Source organism: Phyllopteryx taeniolatus, chromosome 10, assembly GCF_024500385.1.
Source record: "Phyllopteryx taeniolatus isolate TA_2022b chromosome 10, UOR_Ptae_1.2, whole genome shotgun sequence".
In the NCBI taxonomy this organism is placed as follows: domain Eukaryota; kingdom Metazoa; phylum Chordata; class Actinopteri; order Syngnathiformes; family Syngnathidae; genus Phyllopteryx; species Phyllopteryx taeniolatus.
The window spans coordinates 10,471,348-10,495,758 of NC_084511.1; the positions used below are offsets into that span (position 1 = coordinate 10,471,348).

General features: G+C 42.8%; 1 protein-coding gene across 8 annotated transcripts in view; it reads left to right on the plus strand.

Annotated features, from left to right (window-relative positions):
- Window positions 1–24,411, plus strand: part of diaph2 (diaphanous-related formin 2) — a 563,702-nt gene that overhangs the window by 715 nt on the left and 538,576 nt on the right. For all 8 annotated transcript variants that reach the window (XM_061787877.1, XM_061787869.1, XM_061787876.1 and 5 more), the window contains exon 2: window positions 34–397. In XM_061787877.1, the coding sequence (XP_061643861.1) occupies window positions 314–397 (84 nt within the window). In that variant the 5' untranslated portion in view covers window positions 34–313. The remainder of the gene's footprint in view (window positions 1–33; window positions 398–24,411) is intronic.

The following is a 24,411-nucleotide window of genomic DNA, read 5'->3' on the forward strand; positions in this document are numbered from 1 at the left end:
AAATCTAAAGATATTTTTTGAATATTATTACAGAGAGCGACAAAGAAGAATTAATGCTGAACGGATACCACGCCTCTTCATCTTTAAAGCGACACCCCATCCACACGGATACTACTTTTCGCAACACTTCCACTTATTTGTTTTTATTTTTCTTTTAAACCGAATGGATATGGAAAAGACTTAAACGTGGATCGTGTTACCACGTGACTCGTTGACAAGAGCTTACGAGTGAAGTTTGCCAACTTTGTTGTTGTTGCGGCGGAGTTCTTGTGAAGTCATTCGAGAAGGGAATTTATACAATTTTGGAGGCACAATGGATCAAGCAAGTGGTGGGGACGACCCCAATAAAGCTTCTAAAAAGAAGTCCAGCGAGGATGAAGGCAGAAACAAAAAGCTGGTATGTGTTCATTTGGAGATGTTACATGAAAAAAAAAGAGTGGCGAAAATCGCTAATCCACACGTCCCCCCATTTTTACACTGGAGATTTAAGCCTCGATGGTGTTGTGTCATATATCATATTAAAACAATAAGGAAACATACACTCTCTTGCAATCTTGTTTTTAGTGCAGTTTGTTATTGACGTGGAAGTGTGAGTGCAGGAGATAGATTTCGGAGTTGCATTAAAGAGATGTTTTATCTTTGTGCTGTGCTTTGCACTTAGTGCATCATGTGATCATCCCGTCAATTGGTTCCCCCTAAAAGTACTGCTGAGAGCCTTCTTGTTGTGACAGTTGGCCCTCCGCGTTTTTATTGCTCATGTTGAAAGTAGCTTTGTTGACTCATTGCTTTGTGGTGCGGCCCTACCTGTGGGGAATATAACACCTCTTTAGTCAGCCTACGTAATTGGTATTTTGATTTACTCATTGTGGCCTGGGCGTTTCTTCACTCAACTGCAGAAAGTACCAGGCGTTTTTTTTTTAAATTTATTTATTTTTTTAAAATCTCAATGCCTTTATTTGTACATGCTTTTTGGGTTTGTGCATTAAAGCAATAACATGTATGTTCTGTCCTCCCCTAAACTGGAATTCAGTATTACAACAACAGAAACTGTCGCTTTGATATGATGTAGTTGTATGTGATGATTCTACAACATTCGTTTTTATTCTGTTTTGAAGGACAGCCAGTGGGGGAAATATAGATTGTTCAGAAGAGGCAATTGTTGTAAATTAACTAGTATTGCTGCATTTTGTGCATGTGTTGCTCGTTTGTTTATTTTCCTCGGGAAGATGTATGGATTTTGGTCGCGACAGACAGCTTTTACTGTTTTCTGTTATCATCGAAGCCTGTCAGCATTCCTAAAACATGCATGAGAGGTTAATTGAAGACTCTAAATTGCCCGTAGGTGCGAATGTGAGTGTTAATGGTTGTTTGTTTTTATGTACCCTGCGATTGACTGGCATTGTTGGACATGTTGGCAAAATAATTCCAGAAACAACGGTGTGCATCATGTTTCTCCGTGAGGAGTTTGCCTGCAAGAGCGTGAGAGTTTTCAGCCACTTCTGTTTGCTGTCTTTGTATTTGTGCAACTTGGATACCAACCAGATTGTCTTTTCTGGCCTTTTGACACAGAGTTGAAACGCTGTCGCTGCATTATTTTTTTCCCCAAATACTGGTACTTAAAAGTGATGTTACCGAATAATTTTTGTCGGCTAAAAATCACGGTTGGCTTTGGTATCGGTACTTGGAGCAAAACTTATAACGAAAATAATAACTTCTGTGATTGACCGGCGACCAGTCCATGTTGTACTCTGCCTCTCGCCCAAAGACAGTTGGGATAGTCTCTAACTCATCTGTGACTCTGATGAGGACAAAAGGTATAGAAAATGGATTGATGGAATTTCAACTTTACACATGCCATGGCTGGTCTTCAACAGTTGGGGTCTACCATGAGACATGATGGTATCAGTCATTGTACATTTAATATGCAGGTATCTGACAAAAATTTTTAATATTGAGGGAAAGTCCATCCATCCATCCATTTTCTGAGCCGCTTCTCCTCACACGGGTCGCGGGCGTGCTGGAGCCTATCCCAGCTGTCATCGGGCAGGAGGCGGGGTACACCCTGAACTGGTTGCCAGCCAATCGCATGGCACATAGAAACAAACAACCATTCGCACTCACAGTCATGCCTACGGGCAATTTAGAGTCTCCAATTAATGCATGTTTTTGGGATGTGGGAGGAAACCAGAGCACCCGGAGAAAACCCACGCAGGCACGGGGAGAACATGCAAACTCCGCACAGGCGGGGCTGGGTTTTGAACCCGGGTCCTCAGAACTGTGAGGCTGACGCTCTAACCAGTCGTCCAACGTGCCGAGGGAAAGTCCATTTATTTCAATAAATAGTTTCAAAACTTGAAACTTGTATGTTATATTAGTTCACCCCACACAAAGTTAAATATTTCAAGCCTTTATTTGTTTCAATTTTGATGATTATGATAAAAAGACACAAAGTATTTCACAAAATTGGAATATCATAACGAAGTTCAATATCATGACGAAGTTCAACATTGTAGACTCCCTGTGTCCAAAATCAGCCAATTAACGCAAAACACCTCCAGAGTTTTTCCTGAGCCTTTAAATTGTCTCAGTCTGGCTTAGTAGGCTTCAGAATCATGGGGAAGACTGCTGACTTGACGGTTGTGTAGAAAACCCTCATTGACACCCTCCATAAGGAGAAAAAGGTCTCAAAAAGGAATTGAAAAAGAAACTGGATGCTCACAGAGCGCTGTATCAAAGTACATTAACAGAGTGAGGAAGGGGAAAATGTGGCTAGAAAAGGTGCACAAGTGACAGGGATGACCGCAACCTTGAGAGGATTGTCAAGCAACGGCAATTCAGAAATCTGGGGGAGCTTCATAAGGAGTAGACCGAGGCGAGTACATCAAGAACCACCACATACAGACGTCTGCATGACATGGGTTACAGCTGTAGAATTCCATGTGTCGAGCAACTCTTGAACCAAAAACAACGTCAGAAGTGTCTGTGCTGGGCTAAGGAGAAAAAGTACTGGTCTGTTGCCCAGTGGTCCTAAGTCCTCTTTTCATCCAGCCATCCATTTTCTGAGCCGCTTATCCTCGCAAGGCTCGCGGGAGTGCTGGAGCCTATCCCAGCTATCATCGGGCAGGAGGCGGGGTACACCCTGAACTGGTTGCCAGCCAGTCACAGGGCACATATAAACAAACAACCATTTGCACTCACATTCACACCTACGGGCAATTTAGAGTCTTCAATTAACCTACCATGCATGTTTTTGGGATGTGGGAGGAAACCGAAGTGGCCGGAGAAAACCCACGCAGGCATGGGGAGAACATGCAAACTCCACACAGGCAGGGCCGGGGATTGAACCCCGGTCCTCAGAACTGTGAGGCAGTCGTCCACCGTGCCTTGTTTGTCGGCGAATTTCTTATTACAGTTTGTAACGTTTGTTGAAAAACTCCCACATTCTCCGCACCCATGTTAATTCCTTGCCAGATGTCTGGTAACTGACTGCCCGGGTGCTCAGCAGGATCAAGACACCCTGGGGGGCCAGTGTGCAGGTGGAGCAACCTAAGTAGCAATTTGCTGAACATGCAGGGTACACCCTGAAATGGTTGCCAGCCAGTCACAAGGCACATATAAACAAACAACCATTTGCACTCACATTCACACCTACGGGCAATTTAGAGTCTTCAATTAACCTACCATGCATGTTTTTGGGATGTGGGAGGAAACCGGAGTGGCCGGAGAAAACCCACGCAGGCATGGGGAGAACATGCAAACGCCACACAGGGGGATTGAACCCCAGTCCTCAGAACTGTGAGGCAGACGCTCTAACCAGTCCTCCACCGTGCCGCCGTCCTCTTTTCAGATGAAAGTAAATTTTGCGTTTCATTTGGAAATCAAGGTCACAGTCTGGAGGAAAACTGGAGAAGCACAAAAGTCAAGCTGCGTAAAGTCCAGTGTGAAGTTTCCACAGTCAGTTATGGTTTGGGGAGCCATGTTATTTGCTGGTGTGGGTCCATTGTCTTTTATCATGTCCACAGTCAACACAGCTGTCTACCAGGAAATTTTAGAGCACTTCATTCTTCCCGCTCCCGATGAGCTTTTTGGAGAGAATTATTTTATTTTCCAGCAGGATTTGCCTCACCTGCCCACAAAGCCAAAACGACCAAAACCTGCTTTAATAGCCATGGAATAACAGTATTTGATTGGCCACCAAACTCGCCTGACTTGAACCCCATTGAAAATTTATAGGATATTGTCAAGAGGAAGATGAGGGAACAGAAACCCCGAAATGCAGATGATCTGAAGGCCAATATCAAAGCAATGCAGCTGAATTGTGCCAAAAGGCTGATCACCTCCATGCCACGCCGCCTTGATGCTGTAATTAATGCAAAAGGAGGCCCAATAAAGTACTTAGGGCATATTACTTTAATACAGTTTTCAGAAGGCCAACATTTCTGTGTTTAATATCCTTTTTTGTTGCTCACATGAAATATTCAAATTTTGTGAAATACTGTATTTTTGTTTTTGTCTTTCTGCCATACTCATCAAAATTTAAACAAATAAAGGCTTGAAATATTTCACTTTGTGTGTGGTGAACTAATATAACATACAAGTTTCACTTTTTGAAGCAAATTATTGAAATAAATAGACTTTCCCTCGATATTCAAATTTTTTGGCATATGCATGTAATTACATAATTACACCATCTAGTGGAATGAGAAAAAAGGAGGTGTCTATTCGGGGTGTGGCACTCATGAAAGTTTTTTTTTTTTTTTGTCCTGTTTGGCTTTTAGGTCAAGCAGAATGGAAAATCCGTATCCCTTTCATGCAGTTTTACTGTGCAGTTTTACTCTGTCACAGTGGAGTTTTTAAGGTTACGCTGTGATATTATAATTGAGGTTTATTGAGAATCAGTCGAACAGAACAAAGTTTCTAGAAGGGAGAGAGAAACAAAAACAAAAGACAAAGCACTAATTGTAAACAGGCTGAGAGAAGTAAATCATTACATTATCTACAACAATGAAACATTAAATATGAGTGTTGCATGGGGCTGTAGTGCTACACCCTGTGAGGGAAGGACAGGACAAGATAGAACAGGACAAGGAAAGGAGAAGAAGCATGCAGGACAAGGGTCGTGAACCCCACTGTACAACTGAAGTGTGGTGGCATTAATTATGTGAATTATAAAAGTCGACAGGACGAGAGTATAAGTGAGGGGATACACAAGTGATTTGCATATTCATGAGTTATTTGTCGCAGTAAGTGCGTGACCCCACACCCAGTTAAAGAGTCCAAGGGGTGTGTGTCTGCGGATACACGCAAGTGAATTGATACCGTTTTACATGCACAAAGACTGACAGAAGTGTCCTGTAATTGCTGTGGCCGCACCGCGGCGGCTGATGACCCCACCCAATCAATTGAGGGGTGGGATCAGGCCCAGGGGTCCACCCGTGAGCAGCCCGGCGGATGGGACACGTCCCACACCGAGGGACCCAGGGCGGTCCGCCGGCCCTACCGAGGCGCCCCGACAACCGGCCATCCAGAGGGGGCCGCAGGGACTCAATGCCATAAAACTCCCACCCCAACCACGCGCTCTCCAGCACCCCCTGTCAGGACTCCAAAAAGGTTGGGTACTCTGAACTGCTGTTTGGTGCATAGGCACAAACAACAGTCAGGACCCGTCCCCCCACCCGAAGGCGGAGGCAGGCTACCCCCTCATCCACCGGAGTGAACCTCAACGTACAGGCACCGAGCCGTGGGACAATAAGTGTACCCACACCTGCTCGGCGCCTCTCACCGTGGGCAATTCCAGAGTTGAAGAGTGTCCAACCCCTCTCAAGAGGACTGGTACCAGAGCCCAAGCAATGTGTGGAGGCGAGCCCGACTATATCTTGTTGGAACTTCTCGACCTCACACACCAGCTCAGGCTCCTTCCCTCCCAGAGAGGTGACATTCCACATCCCTAGAGCCAGCTTCTGTAGCCGGCGATCAGAGCGCCAAGGTCCCTGCCTTCGGCCACCTATGGCCCCTCCCACAGGTGGTGAGCCCATGGGAAGTGGGGACCCACGTTACCCTTTGGGCTGTGGCTGGCCGGGCCCCATGGGTGCAGGCCCAGCTACCAGGCGTTCGCCTTCAAGCCCCACCTCCAGGCCTGGCTCCGGAGGGGGCCCCTGGTTACCCGCGTCCGGGCAAGGGAAACCTCAATCCAGTTATATTTTTCATCAGAGGGCTCTTTTAGCCGTGCTTTGTCTGGTCCCTCACCTCAGACCTGTTTGCCATGGGGTCACCCATGTGAAGCCCCGACAATTTAGCTCCAAGGATCAATGGGACACACAAACCCCTCCACCACGATAAGGTGACGTCTTCCAGGAGGGGACGGGGTAATATAAAACTGCAAATCATGCAGCTGCACACGCACACGCGCATACACACGCAAACACACACACACACACACACACACACACACGCGTCAGTAATTGTATGAACGTGGTGGTTAAACAATATTTCCATCACTTAAGACTAAAAAAGTTGGCTTTTTGAATAGCCTAAATACTGTATTTCTGACTTTGTCACTAAACTGAATTTTCTGAGGGGTTGATGCGCTCTTCCCCCCAAAGGTTTTACACATATTTGAGTTGAACATAATGAACCAGAGTTGATACCACAGACTTGAAATGCAAAATTTCAAGTTGGAACGCTGCTATGTTATTAACTTTTCCCACAACTGGGGCCAAATTCTGTGTTGCAAACGTCTCGTAATCACTGGTTGTGTTCCAGCAACGCTTTAAAAGGAAAGTGTGACCACACTGACTGCAAGACAGGAAATCAGGGAGGGAAGTGGGATGCCATGTGCCCCACAAGCTATCGTGACATTACTTTGCAACTCGGAAATATCCTGACTCCCGACTTTTCCGTGTCTGCATGACCTCACCCTGCAAATGTTTCTGATTCCTTAGAGAGGTCTCCGTAATAAAAAATATCCCCCTTTTCTCAGCCCTCCAAAGAGAATCAACATGTTCGCAGGTTGTTGCTAAAATCTCAGAGGAAGTAGTTATACACCTCTGGGTGGGTGCATGAGCTGTCATAATTTGTTCATCCCACACTTTTTTTTCTGGCTTGAAGTTTACTTGGAGCTCAGAGATGGCAACTTTGTGAATGACTGGAATACCCTACTTTATCGATCAAGTAGTTTTTGGGGGTTTTCATCCAATGTGGCTGTACCCTACTAACATAAGCCCCTTGCATCTAAGAATGCATTTTACCCCGCCTTTTTCTTGGCTCGCTTTTTCTCTTACACAACAGTGATGTCTTACTCAAAACACTAGGGGCACCATGTAAAAACGAGGATCTAGATAAGAGCACTAAAAAAGAGAAAAAAGAAGAAAATAGTGCCGAAAAAGAAAGTAGCTGTGTGGAAAAAGTAGATATATGAATGCCATGTTAGCACTGGGTGCTGAGCTGAAACTAAAATACGAGAGAATACCACACTGACCATACCAGACTGTCCAGAACAGGTGGCCCACCCAGTGACTGCTGGCCCGACCCAACCAAACTGTGGCAACTCCTAGCAGTGGCTCACTCAGCTTGAGCATTGACGAAGAACACACCTAGATCCGATAACTAATGTGAATTGCAGGACACACTGATCATCAACACTTCAAACGCACCTTGGGGCCCTGGTTTGCTACTCGAGGCTGGGGTAGCTCGTTGCTTTGCCTGGCTGGGTGGCGGCTGGGCGCTCCCCTCTCGCTAAGCACATTACTAAGCGGAGGAAAATAAACTAAACAGGATTCCCTCAGTAATGGTGAGCGAAGAGGGAAATCTAAAATTTTAATTACCGATATAAACGATCAAGGGTTATGTCGTATGGTCGATGTTTTTATATCGCACAATCTAAGTACAACCCCAATTCCAATGAAGTTGCGACATTGTGTTAAACATAAATAAAAACAGAATACAATGATTTGCAAATCATGTTCAACCTATATTTAATTGAAAACAGCTATGATTTGCAAATCATGTTCAACCTACATCAGACATGTTCAACCTACATCAGACCAACAACCAACAAGCTATTTAATGTTCAAACTGATAAACTTTATTGTTTTTAGCAAATAATCATTAACTTAGAATTTTATGGCTGCAACATGTTCCAAAAAAGCTGGAACAGGTGACAAAAAAGACTGAGAAAGTTGAGGAATGCTCATCAAACACCTGTTTGGAACATCCCACAGGTGAACAGGCTAATTAGGAACAGGTGGGTCCCCTGATTGGGTATAAAAGGAGCTTCCCTGAATTGATCAGTCATTCACAAGCAAAGATGGGGGGAGGTTCACCTCTTTGTGAACAAGTGTGTTAGAAAATAGTCAAACAGTTTAACGACAATGTTCCTCAACGTACAATTGCAAGGAATTTAGGGATTTCATCATCTACCTTCCATAATATCAACAAAAGGTTCAGAGAATCTGGAGAAATCACTGCATGTCAGCGGCAAGGCCGAAAACCAACATTGAATGCCCGTGACCTTCGATCCCTCAGGCGGCACTGCATCAAAAACCGACATCAATGTGTAAAGGATATCACCACATGGGCTCAGAAAACCATCCATCCATCCATCCATTTTCTGAGCCGCTTATCCTCACAAGGGTCGTGGGAGTGCTGGAGCCTATCCCAGCTATCTTCGGGCAGGAGGCGGGGTACACCCTGAACTGGTTGCCAGCCAATCGCAGGGCACACATAAACAAACAACCATTCGCACTCACATTCACACCTAGGGGATATTTAGAGACTTCAATTAACCTACCATGCATGTTTTTGGGATGTGGGAGGAAACCGGAGTGCCCGGAGAAATCCCACGCAGGCACGGAGAGAACATGCAAACTCCACACAGGCGGGGCCGGGGATTGAACCCCGCTCCTCAGAACTGTGAGGCAGACTCTCTAACCAGTCGCTACCGTGCCGCCTCTCAGAAAACCAATGTCAGTAAATAAGTTCGGCACTACATCCGTAAGTGCAACTTGAAACTCTATGCAAAGCAAAAGCCATTTATCGACAACACCCAGAAACGCCGTCGGCTTCTCTGGGCCCGAGCTCATCTAAGATGGACTGATGCAAAGTGTAAAAGTGTTCTGTGGTCCGACGTGTCCACATTTCAAATTGTTTTTGGAAATTGTGGACGTCGTGTCCTCCGGGGCAAAGAAGAAAAGAACCATCCGGACTGTTATGGATGCAAAGTTCAAAAACCAGCATCTGTGATTGTATGGGGCTGTGTTATTGTCAATGGCATGGGTAACTTACACAAATACAGGTTTTGGAGAAACATATGCTGCCATCCAAGCAACGTCTTTTTCATGGACGCCCCTGGTTATTTCAGCAAGACAATGCCAAACCACATTCTGCACGTGTTACAACAGCGTGGCTTCGTAGTAAAAGAGTGTGGGTCCTATACTGGCCTGCCTGCAGTCCAAACCTGTCTCCCATTGAAAATGTGTGGCGCATTATGAAGCGTAAAATACGGAGACCCCGGACTGTTGAACAGCTGAAGCTGTACATCGAGCGAGGATGGGAAATAATTCCACCAACAAAGCTTCAACAATTAGTGTCCTCAGTTCCCAAACGTTTATTGAATGTTGTTAAAAGAAAAGGTGATGTAACACAGTGATAAACATGGCCCTGTCCCAGCTTTTTTGGAACATGTTGCAGCCATAAAATTCTAAGTTCATGATTATTTGCTAAAACCAATAAAGTTTATCAGTTTTGAACATTAAATATCTTGTCTTTGTAGTGTATTCAATTACATATAGGTTGAACATGATTTGCAAATCATTATATTCTGTTTTTATTTATGTTTAACACAAAGTCCCAACTTCATTGGAATTGGGATTGTAGAATCAGCAGTATTTGTGCGTGTCTGAAAACTGGCACACACTGGTTGAGTTTTGTCTAAACTGAATCAAACTAGTCTGTAGAGGAGAAACACTACATGTGTATGTTTGTGTTACAAGTCACTACGAAGGATTACATCACAATTACACCATTTGGGCTTTGCGCCCAGAACGTAGATACTTAACCCAGCCAAGGACATTAGAATAACAGGACTAAAGTTAAAGTTAAAGTTATGGCCTGTTGTGTTGATATTGGGGGTGTGGGGTGGGGGGGGGAATGTATCGAGAGAACGAGAGGACCTTTTTAAAGGAATTCAGAAGAGCAGGTTTATGGGAGAATGTTTCTTTTTTGCATACCAGCGCAAAAGATGATGTCACACTAAGCTGCACAAAGGGCAAAGTCATTCCCATGTATCCACATAATAGTAAGACTACGCATGATCCTAGCATGCGCTCTTACAAGAATTTAGTGGAAAATTGTACAGAACGTTAAATGCTATATTTGGGCTGGACAATTTTCCAGAAACACAAGAGTCACTCTGCCTTTACAACCCCTCAATGTGATTAAAATGTAATATTTTTTGCCATGAAAAAGTCATGTTTTCATCAAATTAATTAAAATCCAAGGGAATCCTTTTTTAATAAGCCGAGTAAAAGTACTGCATGCATTGCTTTCGGTTTCACGCAAAATCAGATTTTTTTTTTTCATGAGAAAAAGGCTCAATAAGCTGCAGTCATGATTGTTGAAAACTTTTAATACAATACCCTCAAAAAACCTCATTACAAACCAAAGTTGAAGCTAGTAAATGAAAAGCGAAAGCTCATATTCTGAATGGTTTTATTTGAGACCATTTGTAATTAACACTGGAACAATTAAACCAGGTCGTTGTTCAGTAATTATGGTAATGAGGTTTTCAGGCAATGTGGATGTTGTCTTAATTAAGAGATCTTAGACCCCTGTCTCAGTGTCCTGCACAGTAGTTGGCGACTCGAGTCTCCGCGACGTCGCCTCAAGACTAGCCTGGTGAGCCAGGACTAGCCAGGAATCGCGGTGAAATTAAACGTTCGATTTCATTGGAGACCTTTTGGAGACTCCTCTCTCGACTGTATATGCTCACAATAGAGAAAAACCTTAACATAGCTTAATGTCCCTAAACTACGAGCAATCGCTACACAAATTTATATGGACATCTCTATGTATGCCTACTTAAAATTTTGAAAATATCAGAACGATGGCCCCAATATTTGGGACTTAAGGCGTTTTCCTCATGACAGTTCTGTCCCGGTGTCCGTGCTCCACCGGCTGAGCGTGGAGAATGCACACACACACTAAAGGCTTCTTTATACTCGTGCGGACAGCAACCTCGCTGACGTCACTGTGGCTGTCCCGCACGTAGTTTGCCTTTATACTCGAGTGCAAACCATGTGCGCAGTTTTGAAAATGTACTGCAGTTCACCTCCAAGTCGGCGGTGTCGCTACGGCTGATACTGGCTAGGACACCACAGGGTGGAGTTTCCTCTGCAATTTTTTGGCCATTTCCGGTAGCCGTTTTACTTTCCTTTCAGTAACAAGGAACAAAGCAACAATGACAATCGTGGAACAGAGTCTGCTAGAACAAATGGACCTACATGACCAGATGATACGTTTAATTATGCTGCAAAATCGATCGACAAGGCGGCGGCGTAGATGGTATGTAGAACCAAGGGGCACGCTGAGTACGTCATCACAGCATGTGACTAAAACGGACCAATCACGAGAGATGATCTCCGTGGCGTTCGATGCGCAGCAACAATTTTTGCCGTGTGCGCGTCAAGCTACGCAGAGGGGGCCGCGCGGGCCAATTTGTCGGTCACGTGTTGCAATGCGGGCGTTGTCGGCCGCGCGACCGCGGGATTATAAAGAGACCTTAACACACACGTACGCATGCACGCACTTACACACACACACATACAGGGTTGGCACTGGGTCATGAAACCTCTTAGCCAATGTTGTTAAAAAGTATAAAAATCTCCTAGCCACACTTGTGTGTAGTTACCCAGAAAATCATCGTTTATGTGGCTAAACCTTTAGCAACACTTCCTCGTCACTGGGAAGCCGATAAACTTTAATGATGTGGACCCATTTAAAACTACCTAGTCATCAATCAGGAGGTTGAACGATATTGGAAAATACTCTTAATTATGAGTTTTCTTTTGTTTTTTTCTTTCAAACAAATATTGCCATTGTGATTTAGCATGTGATTTTTAAGGAGGAAGTTTATCTTCAGCATTATTCCCAAAACACAACATTGGATATAGCCAAACAACAACTCTATGTGAACTGAACTAGTTCATTTTTGGAACGGTGCATTGAACTTTTTTTTTAACTAGTTCGGGTAGAAAAAGAACTTTCCCAACACTGACGTTACTTACATACAAGGTGCTTAAGTTTTGTTCAGTGGTAATCACTGTGTGACATATGGCCAGTATACTACCATCTGATCTGTTAGTGGCGACACTTTGAGTGAAAAGTGGTCAGACAGGAATAACGCGTAAAATGGGTTATGTGCCCAAACAGAAGAGGGGTTTGGAGTATACTGAGTACTAAAATATTCGATTAGTTAAAGCTCTAATTTCAATTCCCCAATTATATTGTCTTATTTTTATTGTTTAATAAAACCCCTGATTCGGGTCACTGTGCCATAAACCTCCATCCATCCATCTTCTGCTTATCTGAGGGAGGGTCACGTGGGCAGCAGCTGAAGCAGGGAAGCCCAGACGTCCCTCTCACCAGCCACTTAGTCCAGCTCTTCCGGGGGGATCCCAAGGCATTCCCAGGCTAGCCGGGAGACATAGTCTTTCTAGTGTGTCCTTGGTCGTCCATGGGGCCTCCTCCCTGTGGCCTGGATCACCTAACCACGGAAGCGTCCGGGGGGCATCCTAACCAGATGCCCAACCCACCTCATCTGGCTCCTCTCGATGTGGAGAAGCAGCAACTCGACTCTTGAGCCCCTCCCGGATGACCGAGCTTCTCATCCTGTCTCTAGGAGAGAGCCCGGACACCCAGCAGAAGAAACTCATTTCGGCCACTTGTATCCGCGATCTTGCGAGTCCAAAAAGAGTGGGTAATCTCAGCTGCTGTTTGGTGCATAGGCACAAACAACACCTGTACCCCGACCCAAAGGGGGAGGGAGGGTACCCTTTCGTCTACTTGGGTGAACTGCAACATCCAGGCACTGAGCAGGGGTGCAATTAGTATGCCCACACCTCCTCGGGTCCTCTTACAGTGGGCAACTCCAGAGTTAATGAGAGTACAACCCCTCTCGAGAAGACTGGTACCGGAGCCCAAACTGTGTGTTGAGGTCAGCCCGACTACAGTGGGTACAGAAAGTATTCAGACCCCCTTAAAGTTTTCACTCTTTGTTATATTGCAGCCATTTGCTAAAATCATAAGTTCCTTTTTTTCCTCATTAATGTTCACACAGCACCCTATACTGACAGAAAAAAATTGAATTGTTGAAATTTTTGCAGATTTATTAAAAAAGAAAAACTGAAATATCACACAGCCGTAAGTATTCAGACTCAGATTTGCTCCGACACACATATATTTAACTTGGGTACTGTCCATTTCTTCTGATCATCTTTGAGATGGTTCTACACCTTCATTGGAGTCCAGCTGTGTTTGATTATACTGATTGGACTTGATTAGGAAAGCCACACACCTGTCTATACAAGACCGTACAGCTCACAGTGCATGTCAGAGCAAATGAGAATAATGCGGTCAAAGGAAATGCCTGAAGAGCTCAGAGACAATTGTGGCGAGGCACAGATCTGACCAAGGTTACAAAAAAATTTCTGCTGCACTTAAGGTTCCTAACAGTGGCCTCCATAAACCTTGAATGGAAGACGTTTGGGACGACCAGAACCCTTCCTAGAGCTGGCCGTCCGGCCAAACTGAGCAATCAGTTTAAAATGAGCCTTGGTGAGAGAAGTAAAGAAGAACCCAAAGATCACTGTGGCTGAGCTCCAAAATGTAGTCAGGAGATGGGAGAAAGTTGTAGGAAGTCAACCATCACTGCAGCACTCCACCAGTCGGGACTTTATGGCAGAGTGGGCTGACGGAAGCCTCTCCTCAGTGCAAGACACAGGAAAGCCTGCATGGAGTTTGCTAAAAAACACCTGAAGGACTCCAAGATGGTGAGAAATAAGATTCTCTGGTTTGATGAGACCAAGATAGAACTTTTTGGCCTTAATTCTAAGCGGTATGTGTGGAGAAAACCAGGCACTGCTCATCACCTGTCCAATACAGTCCCAACAGTGAAGCATGGTGGTGGCAGCATCATGCTGTCGGGGTGTTTTTCAGCTGCAGGGACAGGACGACTGGTTGCAATCGAAAGAAAGATGAATGCGGCCAAGTTCAGGGGTATCCTGGACAAAAACGTTCTCCAGAGTGCTCAGGACCTCAGACTGGGCCCAAGGTTCACCTTCCAAACAAGACGATGACCCTAAGCAATAACGACGGACTGGCTTCAGAACAACTTCCGGGACTGTTCTTGAATGTCCCAGCCAGAGCCCTGACTTAAACCTAATTGAACATCTCTGGAGAGACCTGAAAATGGCTGTCCACCAATGTTCACCATCCAACCTGACAGAACTGGAGAGGATCTGCAAGGAGGAATGGCAGAGGATCCCCAAATCCAGGTGTGAAAAACTTGTTGCATCATTCCCAAAAAGACTCATGGCTGTCGTAGCTCAAAAGGGTGCTTCTACTTAATACTGAGCAAATGGTCTGAATACTTATGGCTGTGTGATATTTCAATTTTCTTTTTTAACTCATCTGCAAAAATTTCAACAATTGTTTTTTTTCTGTCAATATGAGGTGCCGTGTGTACATTAATGGGGAAAAAATACACTTAAACGATTTTAGGAAATGGCTGCAATATAACAAGGAGTGAAACGTTTAAGTGGTTCTGAATACTTTCCGTACCCACTGTATGTCCAGTCGAAATTTGACAAATGCATGATTTTGATTAAAAGCAAAGATCATCAGTCTGTTTTAATGGATGACTACAGAAATCACAGAATATTTACGGTTGAGAGGCTGAATTTTTTTGGATTTGGACAATTTTAAGGTAAACAAGGTCTCTAAATGATTTATCGATTATCAAAATAGTTATTAATTTGTTTATCGATTAATAGCTATTTAGCTATATATTTATCCCAAAGATACCTTCAGATAGACACTAGTTTGTATTCATGTCTTTTTCAGATGACCTATGAAGCTTTCGACACTTTGATACATGAGCTTTCGTAAAGCTTCTGTAGGTCTTGTTGGCATTAGTCTTAATCCAAATAGCCAAACACTTAAAAAGCTTATCTATTGTATATTCCTACCGCTGTTGTGTACCTTTCCCACGATGCATTGATTGAATGTAGCCAGTGTTGAGCAGGCATGTGAGGCAGGAAATGCACCACGTGTGAGTGTGTTCATGGCATTCAGGAAGTTGGAGGGAGAGAGAGGAAGCAGTGAAGAATGCTTTAGTGACACAGTGGAAGAAACCCCTTCTTATGTCTGCATCCAGGCTCATTCAATGTCCTTTTACAAGACAGCAGTCAGACTTATTTGTCTATTAAAAATGGACCTCTCCTGTACTATCTGTGAACGTTTCTATTAATTACACAAATAGTAAGGTGCTCTCCCTAAAGGATAACATCCATCCTTCCATTTTCTGAGCCGCTTCTCCTCACTAGGGTCACGGGCGTGCTGGAGCCTATCCCAGCTGTCATCGGGCAGGAGGCGGGGTACACCCTGAACTGGTTTCCAGCCAATCGCAGGGCACATAGAAATAAACAACCATTCGCACTCACAGTCATGCCTACGGGCAATTTAGAGTCTCCAATTAATGCATGTTTTTGGGATGTGGGAGGAAACCGCAGTGCCCGGAGAAAACCCACGCAGGAACGGGGAGAACATGCAAACTCCACACAGGCGGGGCCAGGGATTGAACCCGGGTCCTCAGAACTGTGAGGCTGACGCTCTAACCAGTCGTCCACCGTGCCGCCTAAAGGATAGCAGATAGAAATAAAAATATATTTGAAAAAAATAATCCCACAGCTGACAGCGCCTACCCGGAATGTGTACAGTATGTCAGGCTGGGGATGTGGTATCAAGTTGGCATTTTTTCTGACTGGACAGACTGGTTGTATTGGTATCGGCGTATTTCTAAAAAGTGAATTCTAAAGACATTTACTGGACAAACCCCAATTCCAATTGAGTTGGGATGTCATGTAGAAGGTAATTAAAAACAGAATCCATCCATCCATTTTCTGAACCACTTATCCTCACTTGGGTCGCGGGTGTGCTGGCGCTTATTCTTTCAACCTAGATTCAATTGTGACAGTTTTATTTACAGAATGACACATCACAAGAAATATCAGGTTGTATGGTCCTTTAGCAAAGCTAAATTGAGAGGGAAAAGGTAAAACAACATAAGTCCCATCCAAAAGTATTGGAATGGCAAGGTCAAAATTTGTAATTGATGCGGCGGCATGATGAATGACTGGTTAGAGTGTCTGCCTCACAGTTCTGAGGACCGGGGTTCAATCCCCGGCCCTGCCTGTGTGGAGTTTGCATTTTCTCTCTGTGCCTGCGTGGGTTTTCTCCGGGCACTCCAGTTTCCTCCCAGATCCCAAAAACATGCATGCGAGGTTAATTGACAACTAAATTTCCCGTAGGTGTGAATGTGAGTGCAAATGGTTGTTTGTTTATATGTGCCCTGCGATTGGCTGGCAACCGGTTCAGAGTGTACCCCGCCTCCTGCCCGATGATAGCTGGGATAGGCTCCAGCAATCCCGCGACCCTTTTGAGGATAAGCGGCTCAGAAAATGGATGGATGGATGTAATTAATTCCTCTCGCCCGAAGTAAGCTGAGATAGGTACCAGCACACCCGCAACCCTATTGAGGATGAGTGGTTCAGAAAATGCATAGATGGATGGATTTATTCTTTGAAGCGTAATTACTAATTTCTGCAACTGCAGTGCCTTGATTTTAGTGAGCCTTCATAGCCATAAATGCATTTGTATGAATACTTTTTTTAAAGCGGCTAAAATAATGTAGTATAAACATGCTAAATACTAGACTTTACACCGATCTGATCGGCTTGAACAGTATCGGCCGATAATTAGCATTTTATGCTGATTGGCTGATCGGCTTTGTCATAATTCACCGATCTGATCAATGATGTCATTGATCGGCTCCACAAAAGACATTTACTCCGCGTCACTGTTGTGTACAGTATATTTGAATCCAAAAGCTAGTTTATTTGTATCCTTGTCGTGTGTCTTTTTGACGTAGTACTGTAAATATCTGACCACCAATAAAGTTATTTAAAAAAAAAAAAAAGATGTTGGCGGTGTGGGACAGACAACACATCTGAGACAGACTACACGTAATGCCTGGATCAGACGACAAGACAGATTTGGTCTTTCACGATAGCACTATGTCAGACTACTGCAATAAAATCGTGTATTCCGATACCACCGCATCCCATCGTTTACGTCTTTTTTTCTGTATACAGTACACAAGTATATACAGTAAATGAACAAGTCATTTAAATAGACACATTGCTCCATCTTGTGATTGGATCAGTGATCGGTTATTGTTTTTTTTCAACTCGCTGATCGGTGATCGGCCCCAAAAATCCTGATCATGTAAAGCCTACTAAATACTACAAAATATTCACTAAAACCTAATGTATTATATCATGAATACTGTATACAGGGTCAGAACAGGTTCTAACAGGGTTGTGGTGGACCGATAGAGCCGGGCTGGGATCTCAGAATAAAAGACGGACCTAGCTGAATGGTATTTTTGTTGACAAGTGTCAGCTAACTCATGCTAGTCCTTAAGGATTAATTAACAAGAGATTTGTAGGGACAGATAACCCGAGGGCCTCACTGTGCAGTCACATGGTCATGGCGCCTAGTGAAAATCCATTCAAATGTTGGCTGGGGTGCCTTTTGTGTGGTACCCCTTTAAAATGATTGCTGTTTTAGTACACTACCAGGACCATTGCCCACCTTGAATAATAGACTAGCCTGACCACTCACTCACTCTTGCCCATTTAAAGGCATAGCTGACAGACACTGAAAATCTTTATTTTTCAAAGCAATTACTGTGTTCCAAGATATTTTTAGATAGCTCATTGTGCAGTTTTGAGATTTTGAGTTTTGACCATGCAAGCCAGCTGAGAGGACAAGTGTGCAAGTTTTTTAAAATCTAATGCCCTCTTGCATGCTATTTTGCAAAATGCATGTGCCAAATCTTCTACGCTGGCCCCCCACACACAGTAGATACACTTTATGTGCGGCACTGATGAGTATCCTTCATCCCTTCATTTTGAGATCATTATATTTTGCAATACCTATAGGGAAAAGTAATTTATTTCTTTGTGATGTTTATAATTGTTAAATAATCCTCCTGCTTTATAATCTAATCTGTGTCCGGTTTTATACATTTATAAACGTTAATACAATAAATATTGAGTCATATCGAATATCGACATTAGGGCAAAAAAATATTGTGATGTTAAATTTAGGCCATATCGCCCAGCACTGCTTCAAGCTCTTCTGAAGCGAGGCAAGTTGAACCTACTGACCGACTGTGTTTGCACTTTAGAAAATTGAAGACACATAACGTTATAGGATTTTATTAGATATCATATTGTTCCTCGTTAAGCTTTATATTTTTCATAAAGTATTCACAAAAGCAATGACGATCAAAAGATTAATTTCTCATTAGCTACCAATAACTTGCATGTCAGTCCTAAATACTTGATGGCTGCATTTTGGTGATATTGTTACCTTTTATATTAGGCCTACTTACAACAGATCACGTATTGAGACGCTTCACCATCTGAACATTTTCAAATCAATAATTAAATGATTAATACTTTTATGTGTCAAGAAACTTGTAGGTTTTGTGTAGGCCTGTATTAAACGTTTTTGATCAAATACATTGCCTCAGCTCAGGCCAGGTGGTCGGATTTGGGACCGATTTGTTCGTAACCACATATTTAAGGCAAATCCTGGTTACCACTGTTGTACAGAAGAAAGAAGAAACTGTTTCTCAACCAATGTTAAATGGAAGCGGCATTTCTGCCAACTAATTTTATGCGCATGTGCACAATTACGTCACTCTTCGGCGAATGCTGAAGCCCTATGAACAGTGCATGGCACACAAATAAGAGAGATTAGTCCACGACAACAAATGATGTGCTTAACAGAAATATTTAAAAATGCCCACGCAATATGAAAAGGACACTAAAAGATGGAAATAACTGATTTCATTTCATACTACATCATGAAAGCTATTGCTACTTTAATAACAACTGTGGTCCACAGTTCTCTTAAGTGCCTCCTTAGATACTGTACATTGTACCATCATGAAAATATTTTTTCAAAACTGCGGTGCCCAACCTGTACAGGTTGAAAAGAAATACATCAAACAATTACTTGTCTACAAGAGATTAATGTTTTTATTTTTAATGTTTTTTAAATTTTGACATGGCAGTGTTTGTTTTGTTTGCAAAATATGGAACATATTATCCCCTTTTAAAGTTTCTATTGTACAGGCCATAATAAAACAAACTTAAAAAGAAAATATTAGTGTTGTTCGGAGTTTTTCTGGTGGTGTGTTTGTTTTGGCTGAGATGCAAATATTCCTGACAAAATATCCAGAATGTTCCTGAGATCGCTGTATAAGGCAACTTAACATAGTCATTTTAAAAATGACCTTTTTCACAAGTTGAAAGTTATTTCCTACATAAACACTGCACTATTAGAATGATTTATTTTGCTTTCAAGAAATATGTAGTTTTTTTTGGGTGGGGAATTTTATTCTTTTTGTACAAAACATTTTCAGGCTAACTGATGTGTTTTCAATTCAATAGTTTCAATAAATAACGCTTAATTGTTCATCTTTGCATGTTCATTTCAGTTGTTTTGAAATTGTACAAATATTTAGAGAATAACCTGAGTTGAGTGTGAAATAATTGTCCATAAACCTGAATCAAGGTAGGTTCAATTAATTGTGATTTTGATTTTTCTCATAATTGCCCAGCCCTAACACAATTCTCATTTTTTGGACTCTAAACATCACCAAAATGGATATGAAATGAAACAAACAAGATAGTGTTATATTTCGGTGAACCTTATGCCATGTTCAAGTTTGTGTTTTTGAACAGTATTTGATTCAAATAAAACATTTTCAATTCACTGATGGTGTAGTGGCCTGACTTTGGTGAAGGCAGCGTGGGTTCAGTTCCCACTCAGTGACGGAGTGAATGTGAGTGCGAATGGTTGTGTGTTTCTTTATGTGCCCTGCGACTGACTGGCGACCAGTTCAGGGTGAAGTGCGCCTTTCGCCCGAAGTCAGCTGGGATAGGCTCCAGTCCCCTGTGACCCTAACCAGGATAAGCAGTGTTGAAAATGGATGGATGGATAAAACATTTTCAGCCCTATTACAAGAGATTTTGTCATCATCAAGTATTGGTACTCTGTACTGCAAAGTACTCAAATTCAAATTTAAGTATGTGTGGTATTAATTCATCTCTAGAAAATAGTGATCACATTTTTCTTGAAATTGGGAAATTAATTTGCAATGAGCAACTAACTGTCAGTAGCCATTCAGGAAAATTGATTCGCCTCTTGAAAAGAACACAATCAGGATTAAAATACATATGCTCCTTGAGTCAGGTTTAATCCTGTATTTATTTCCCTGTCTGTTGGTTCAAATATGGTCACACACAGAAACTAACACTAATTCCTCTAAATTTGATTGCCTGGAAAGGTACATTGTTTTACATGCGTTCATAAGCAACAATTCAAACACCAATACAGGGTTTGCTGTCTACACTTCTTCCTGAGTTCCCAAAGGCAGCCACTGAATGCAGTATGAAAAATATGTGACTTAATTTTGACAATGATTCATCCAGACAGTGTGTAATTGGATAATTCTGCCTGACTTTGGTGCTCTCTGATGCCAGAAACCCAATTGTGTGCACCATATTGGCAACAGTGTACATTGTACCTGAGTCCACAAAGACAACTGATGTTGGTGTGATCACAGATATGAACAATAAGTAGATACGACACACCACTTTGAGCAGCATGCCTGCGGCGATGCAAAGGTAGTAGGGGCTAAGTGTCAGTACATTCCATGTTTGTGGAGGGGACGAAAACCAAAATAACAAGGATGCCTGCACATTGTGCTGCTTACGGTTGCACATAACTCTCTGCAATCACAACAAGGGAACTGGGAATAACCTTTCACAGGTAAAAATATGTATTGAGCCCTTTTTTTCAATGTTCTTTTTTGATAGCACATGCTTTGGCATTGACAAAAAAAAGTAGATATTAAAATCAGTTGAGAAATGCGCAAGCTACAGTATGACGACTTATTTTCAGTGTACATGCATTGCCTTTGATGGGAAAGTTGACCTCACCATCTTAGCCACTACGTAGACTCATTGCTAAGCCAGGCTGCTGCAGCGTGCTGGCGTCTTCTCTTCATATCTGTGGGTGTGATGTTTATAGCGAACATAATTCCTCACATAGCGTAGTTTTTTGTGTAGTTGGATATTCAACTGCAGAGTACCAGATGTCTGTTCTTGATTGAGATGGAGGCCTTTATTTGTACAAATACTTTTTTTTTTTCAATAATATAAAATTAATATATTTTGTTAAGATTTTGTTTTCCCAGGGTGACTATCTGCCTGTAGAGGGAGACCAAGCCGTTCTGATTAAGTTGCCAAAACTGTTGGCAGTTATCCCCTGTAATTATTAGAAGTCCATCCACCCATCCATCCATTTTCAACACCACTTATCCTGGTTAGGGTCGCAGGGCACTGGAGCCTAGCCCAACTGACTTCGGGGGAAAGGCAGACTGCAACCCTGAACTGGTCGCCAGTCAGTTACAGGGCACATATAATTCATACCGTCACTGAGTGGGACTGAACCCATGCTGCCCGCACCAAAGTCAGGCGAGTGTACCACTACACCATCAGTGTTATTAGATTCATTAAAGTAAAGCTAATTTGTTCCTAAACTTGTACAAAAGGCACCGCAGCCACCGACTTTATCACGATCGTTCTGGTGGGTGACATAAAATGACATCATACAGATGGTCCAGTTAAATTGGTTGGGAATAATAGTTATTGCTTTCGCTTAATGCTGTGTAATGTTGCCAATCCTTAACATAAATGGTTTGTTTTTAGGTTACAGAACCGTTATATAGATATCTGTTGAGTGTTCCATATACCATCAGGAGCAAGAATACAATATTATGATTTATTGTGTTTTTATTGATTATATGCAAACTCGATTTGTGTCCCTAAACTGACTTTCAATATGATTTTATCAAGGGGAGACCTGGAACTCATTTGGCTCATTTCCTTAAAAGGGGATGATGGTTTTCTCATTTATGATGATGAAAAATTTTACTTTAATAAGTGAGGAGGGTGCCCCGAGGACATGTAAGCTTGATTGTTAAATTACGTTCTTGCAATGTTGCTAAGATAATGGGGCAAGGAAAGGCCCTCAAGTTAAGGCAATTTGCCAACCAGTGGTTTGATTGTTGTAGATAGATTAGAAAATGTTTAAGTGAGCCATTTGAAAATTAACCTGTATTTCACGTAGAAATACACAGCTATTGAATGCCAGGGTTGATGACACATGAACGGTCTGATTTAGCAACGGGAGAAGTTGTTGCCCATGTCACGTTTATTGAGAAGAAATCATGCTGGGCAGACACTTTGACATGGTTTTAAGAAGTCTTACAATTCCACTGAATGAGTTAAATGCATTCTGAAGGAAAGTCAATGCACAAGTGCTCACTCTGTATGTCTGGCTGGTTGCTGTTCTACTTTGCCCTATTGGTGACAGAGTGTGTTTTGTTAACTGTCCAAACAGTCCATATCAAGGAGATGATTTCACAGATCTTCACAGATATGGTCGCCCGGCAATTGCCGGACACTTATAGACAAACAATCATTCACACTCACATTCACAGCTATTGACAGTTTTTGGTCTTAAATATACCAATCATGCATATTTTTGGATTGTGGGAGGAAGCCAGAGAAAAAACCCACAAGCACAAATAGAACATCCAAACTCCACACAGGAGTTTCATACCCAGACCCTCTCGACTGTGAGGCAAACGCTGTACATCCATCCATTTTCTTTACTACTTAATGGTGCTTATCCTGTTCAGGGAGCTAGAGCCTATCTTGGTTGACTCCGGGCGAACAGCAGACTGCACCTTCGACTGGTCGCCACTCAATCACGAAGCTCAAAAACACATAGATTTAAATGTACAAAATGTAATATACCAGGCGGCACGGTGGCCGACTGGTTAGAGCGTCAGCCTCACAGTTCTGAGGTGCGGGGTTCAATCCCCGTCCCCGCCTGTGTGGAGTTTGCATGTTCTCCCCGTGCCTGCGTGGGTTTTCTCCGGGCACTCCGGTTTCCTCCCACATCCCAAAAACATGCATTAATTGGAGACTCTAAATTGCCCGTAGGCATGACTGTGAGTGCGAATGGTTGTTTGTTTCTATGTGCCCTGCGATTGGCTGGCAACCAGTTCAGCGTGTACCCCGCCTCCTGCCCGATGACAGCTGGGATAGGCTCCAGCACGCCCGCGACCCTAGTGAGGAGAAGCGGCTCAGAAAATGGATGGATGGATGAAATGTAATATACCATACTTTTTAATTTCCCCAATTAATGGATCAAGGACATTTGGTCAAATACCCATCCAAAGTCACAGTCGATGTTCTCCTCACTTCATGTGAAGGAAAACATTTGTTGGTTTGCAATTCAAGTTTTGAGTGTGTGCTAAGTTGTTGCTGTGAGCGACAGCTGATGAAGGCTCACAGAGGGAGGTCCAGGTTAGAGCCAATCTCGCCACAGCACCACTAGTTTCCTGATTGCAACAGTGGAGAAATCCACGGCTCAAGGCAACCGTTAGCAGTACATCGCTCTATTCATTAGTGCCTCACAGGCACAGCCCCGAGCCTCGGCTTGTACACCAGTGCAGCTACTGCTGTCTTAAAAATGACTGGTAACAATACATAATGGCTTGGACAGACATTAAGGTGTGTCCGAACATCCCTTTGGTAATTTTGAATGTTCTGTTAGGAGGAAGTGCTGGCTTTTATAACATTAATGGTGTGATCACTGATCATACACACATAGTTCAAGAATTTTGAAGAAAGTTCTGAATTATGTTTTTTAGGCTTTACACGATCAGGATTTTTGGGACTGATCAGCGAGTTTAAAAAAAGGATAACCGATCACCGATCCGATCACATGATAGAGGAATTTACTGTATATACTTGTGTACCTAATTGCTCCAAAAATTCTATTTACAATAAATAATGTATCTTTCTTCCTCTATTTATGCCAGTGAGGCATAGTGACAGACAGAACAAATGAATGGTCTTCTATTAGATGGCAGGAAGTAACTACAGTAATTAATGTTCCACTTTTGGCGACATTTTTGTTTGT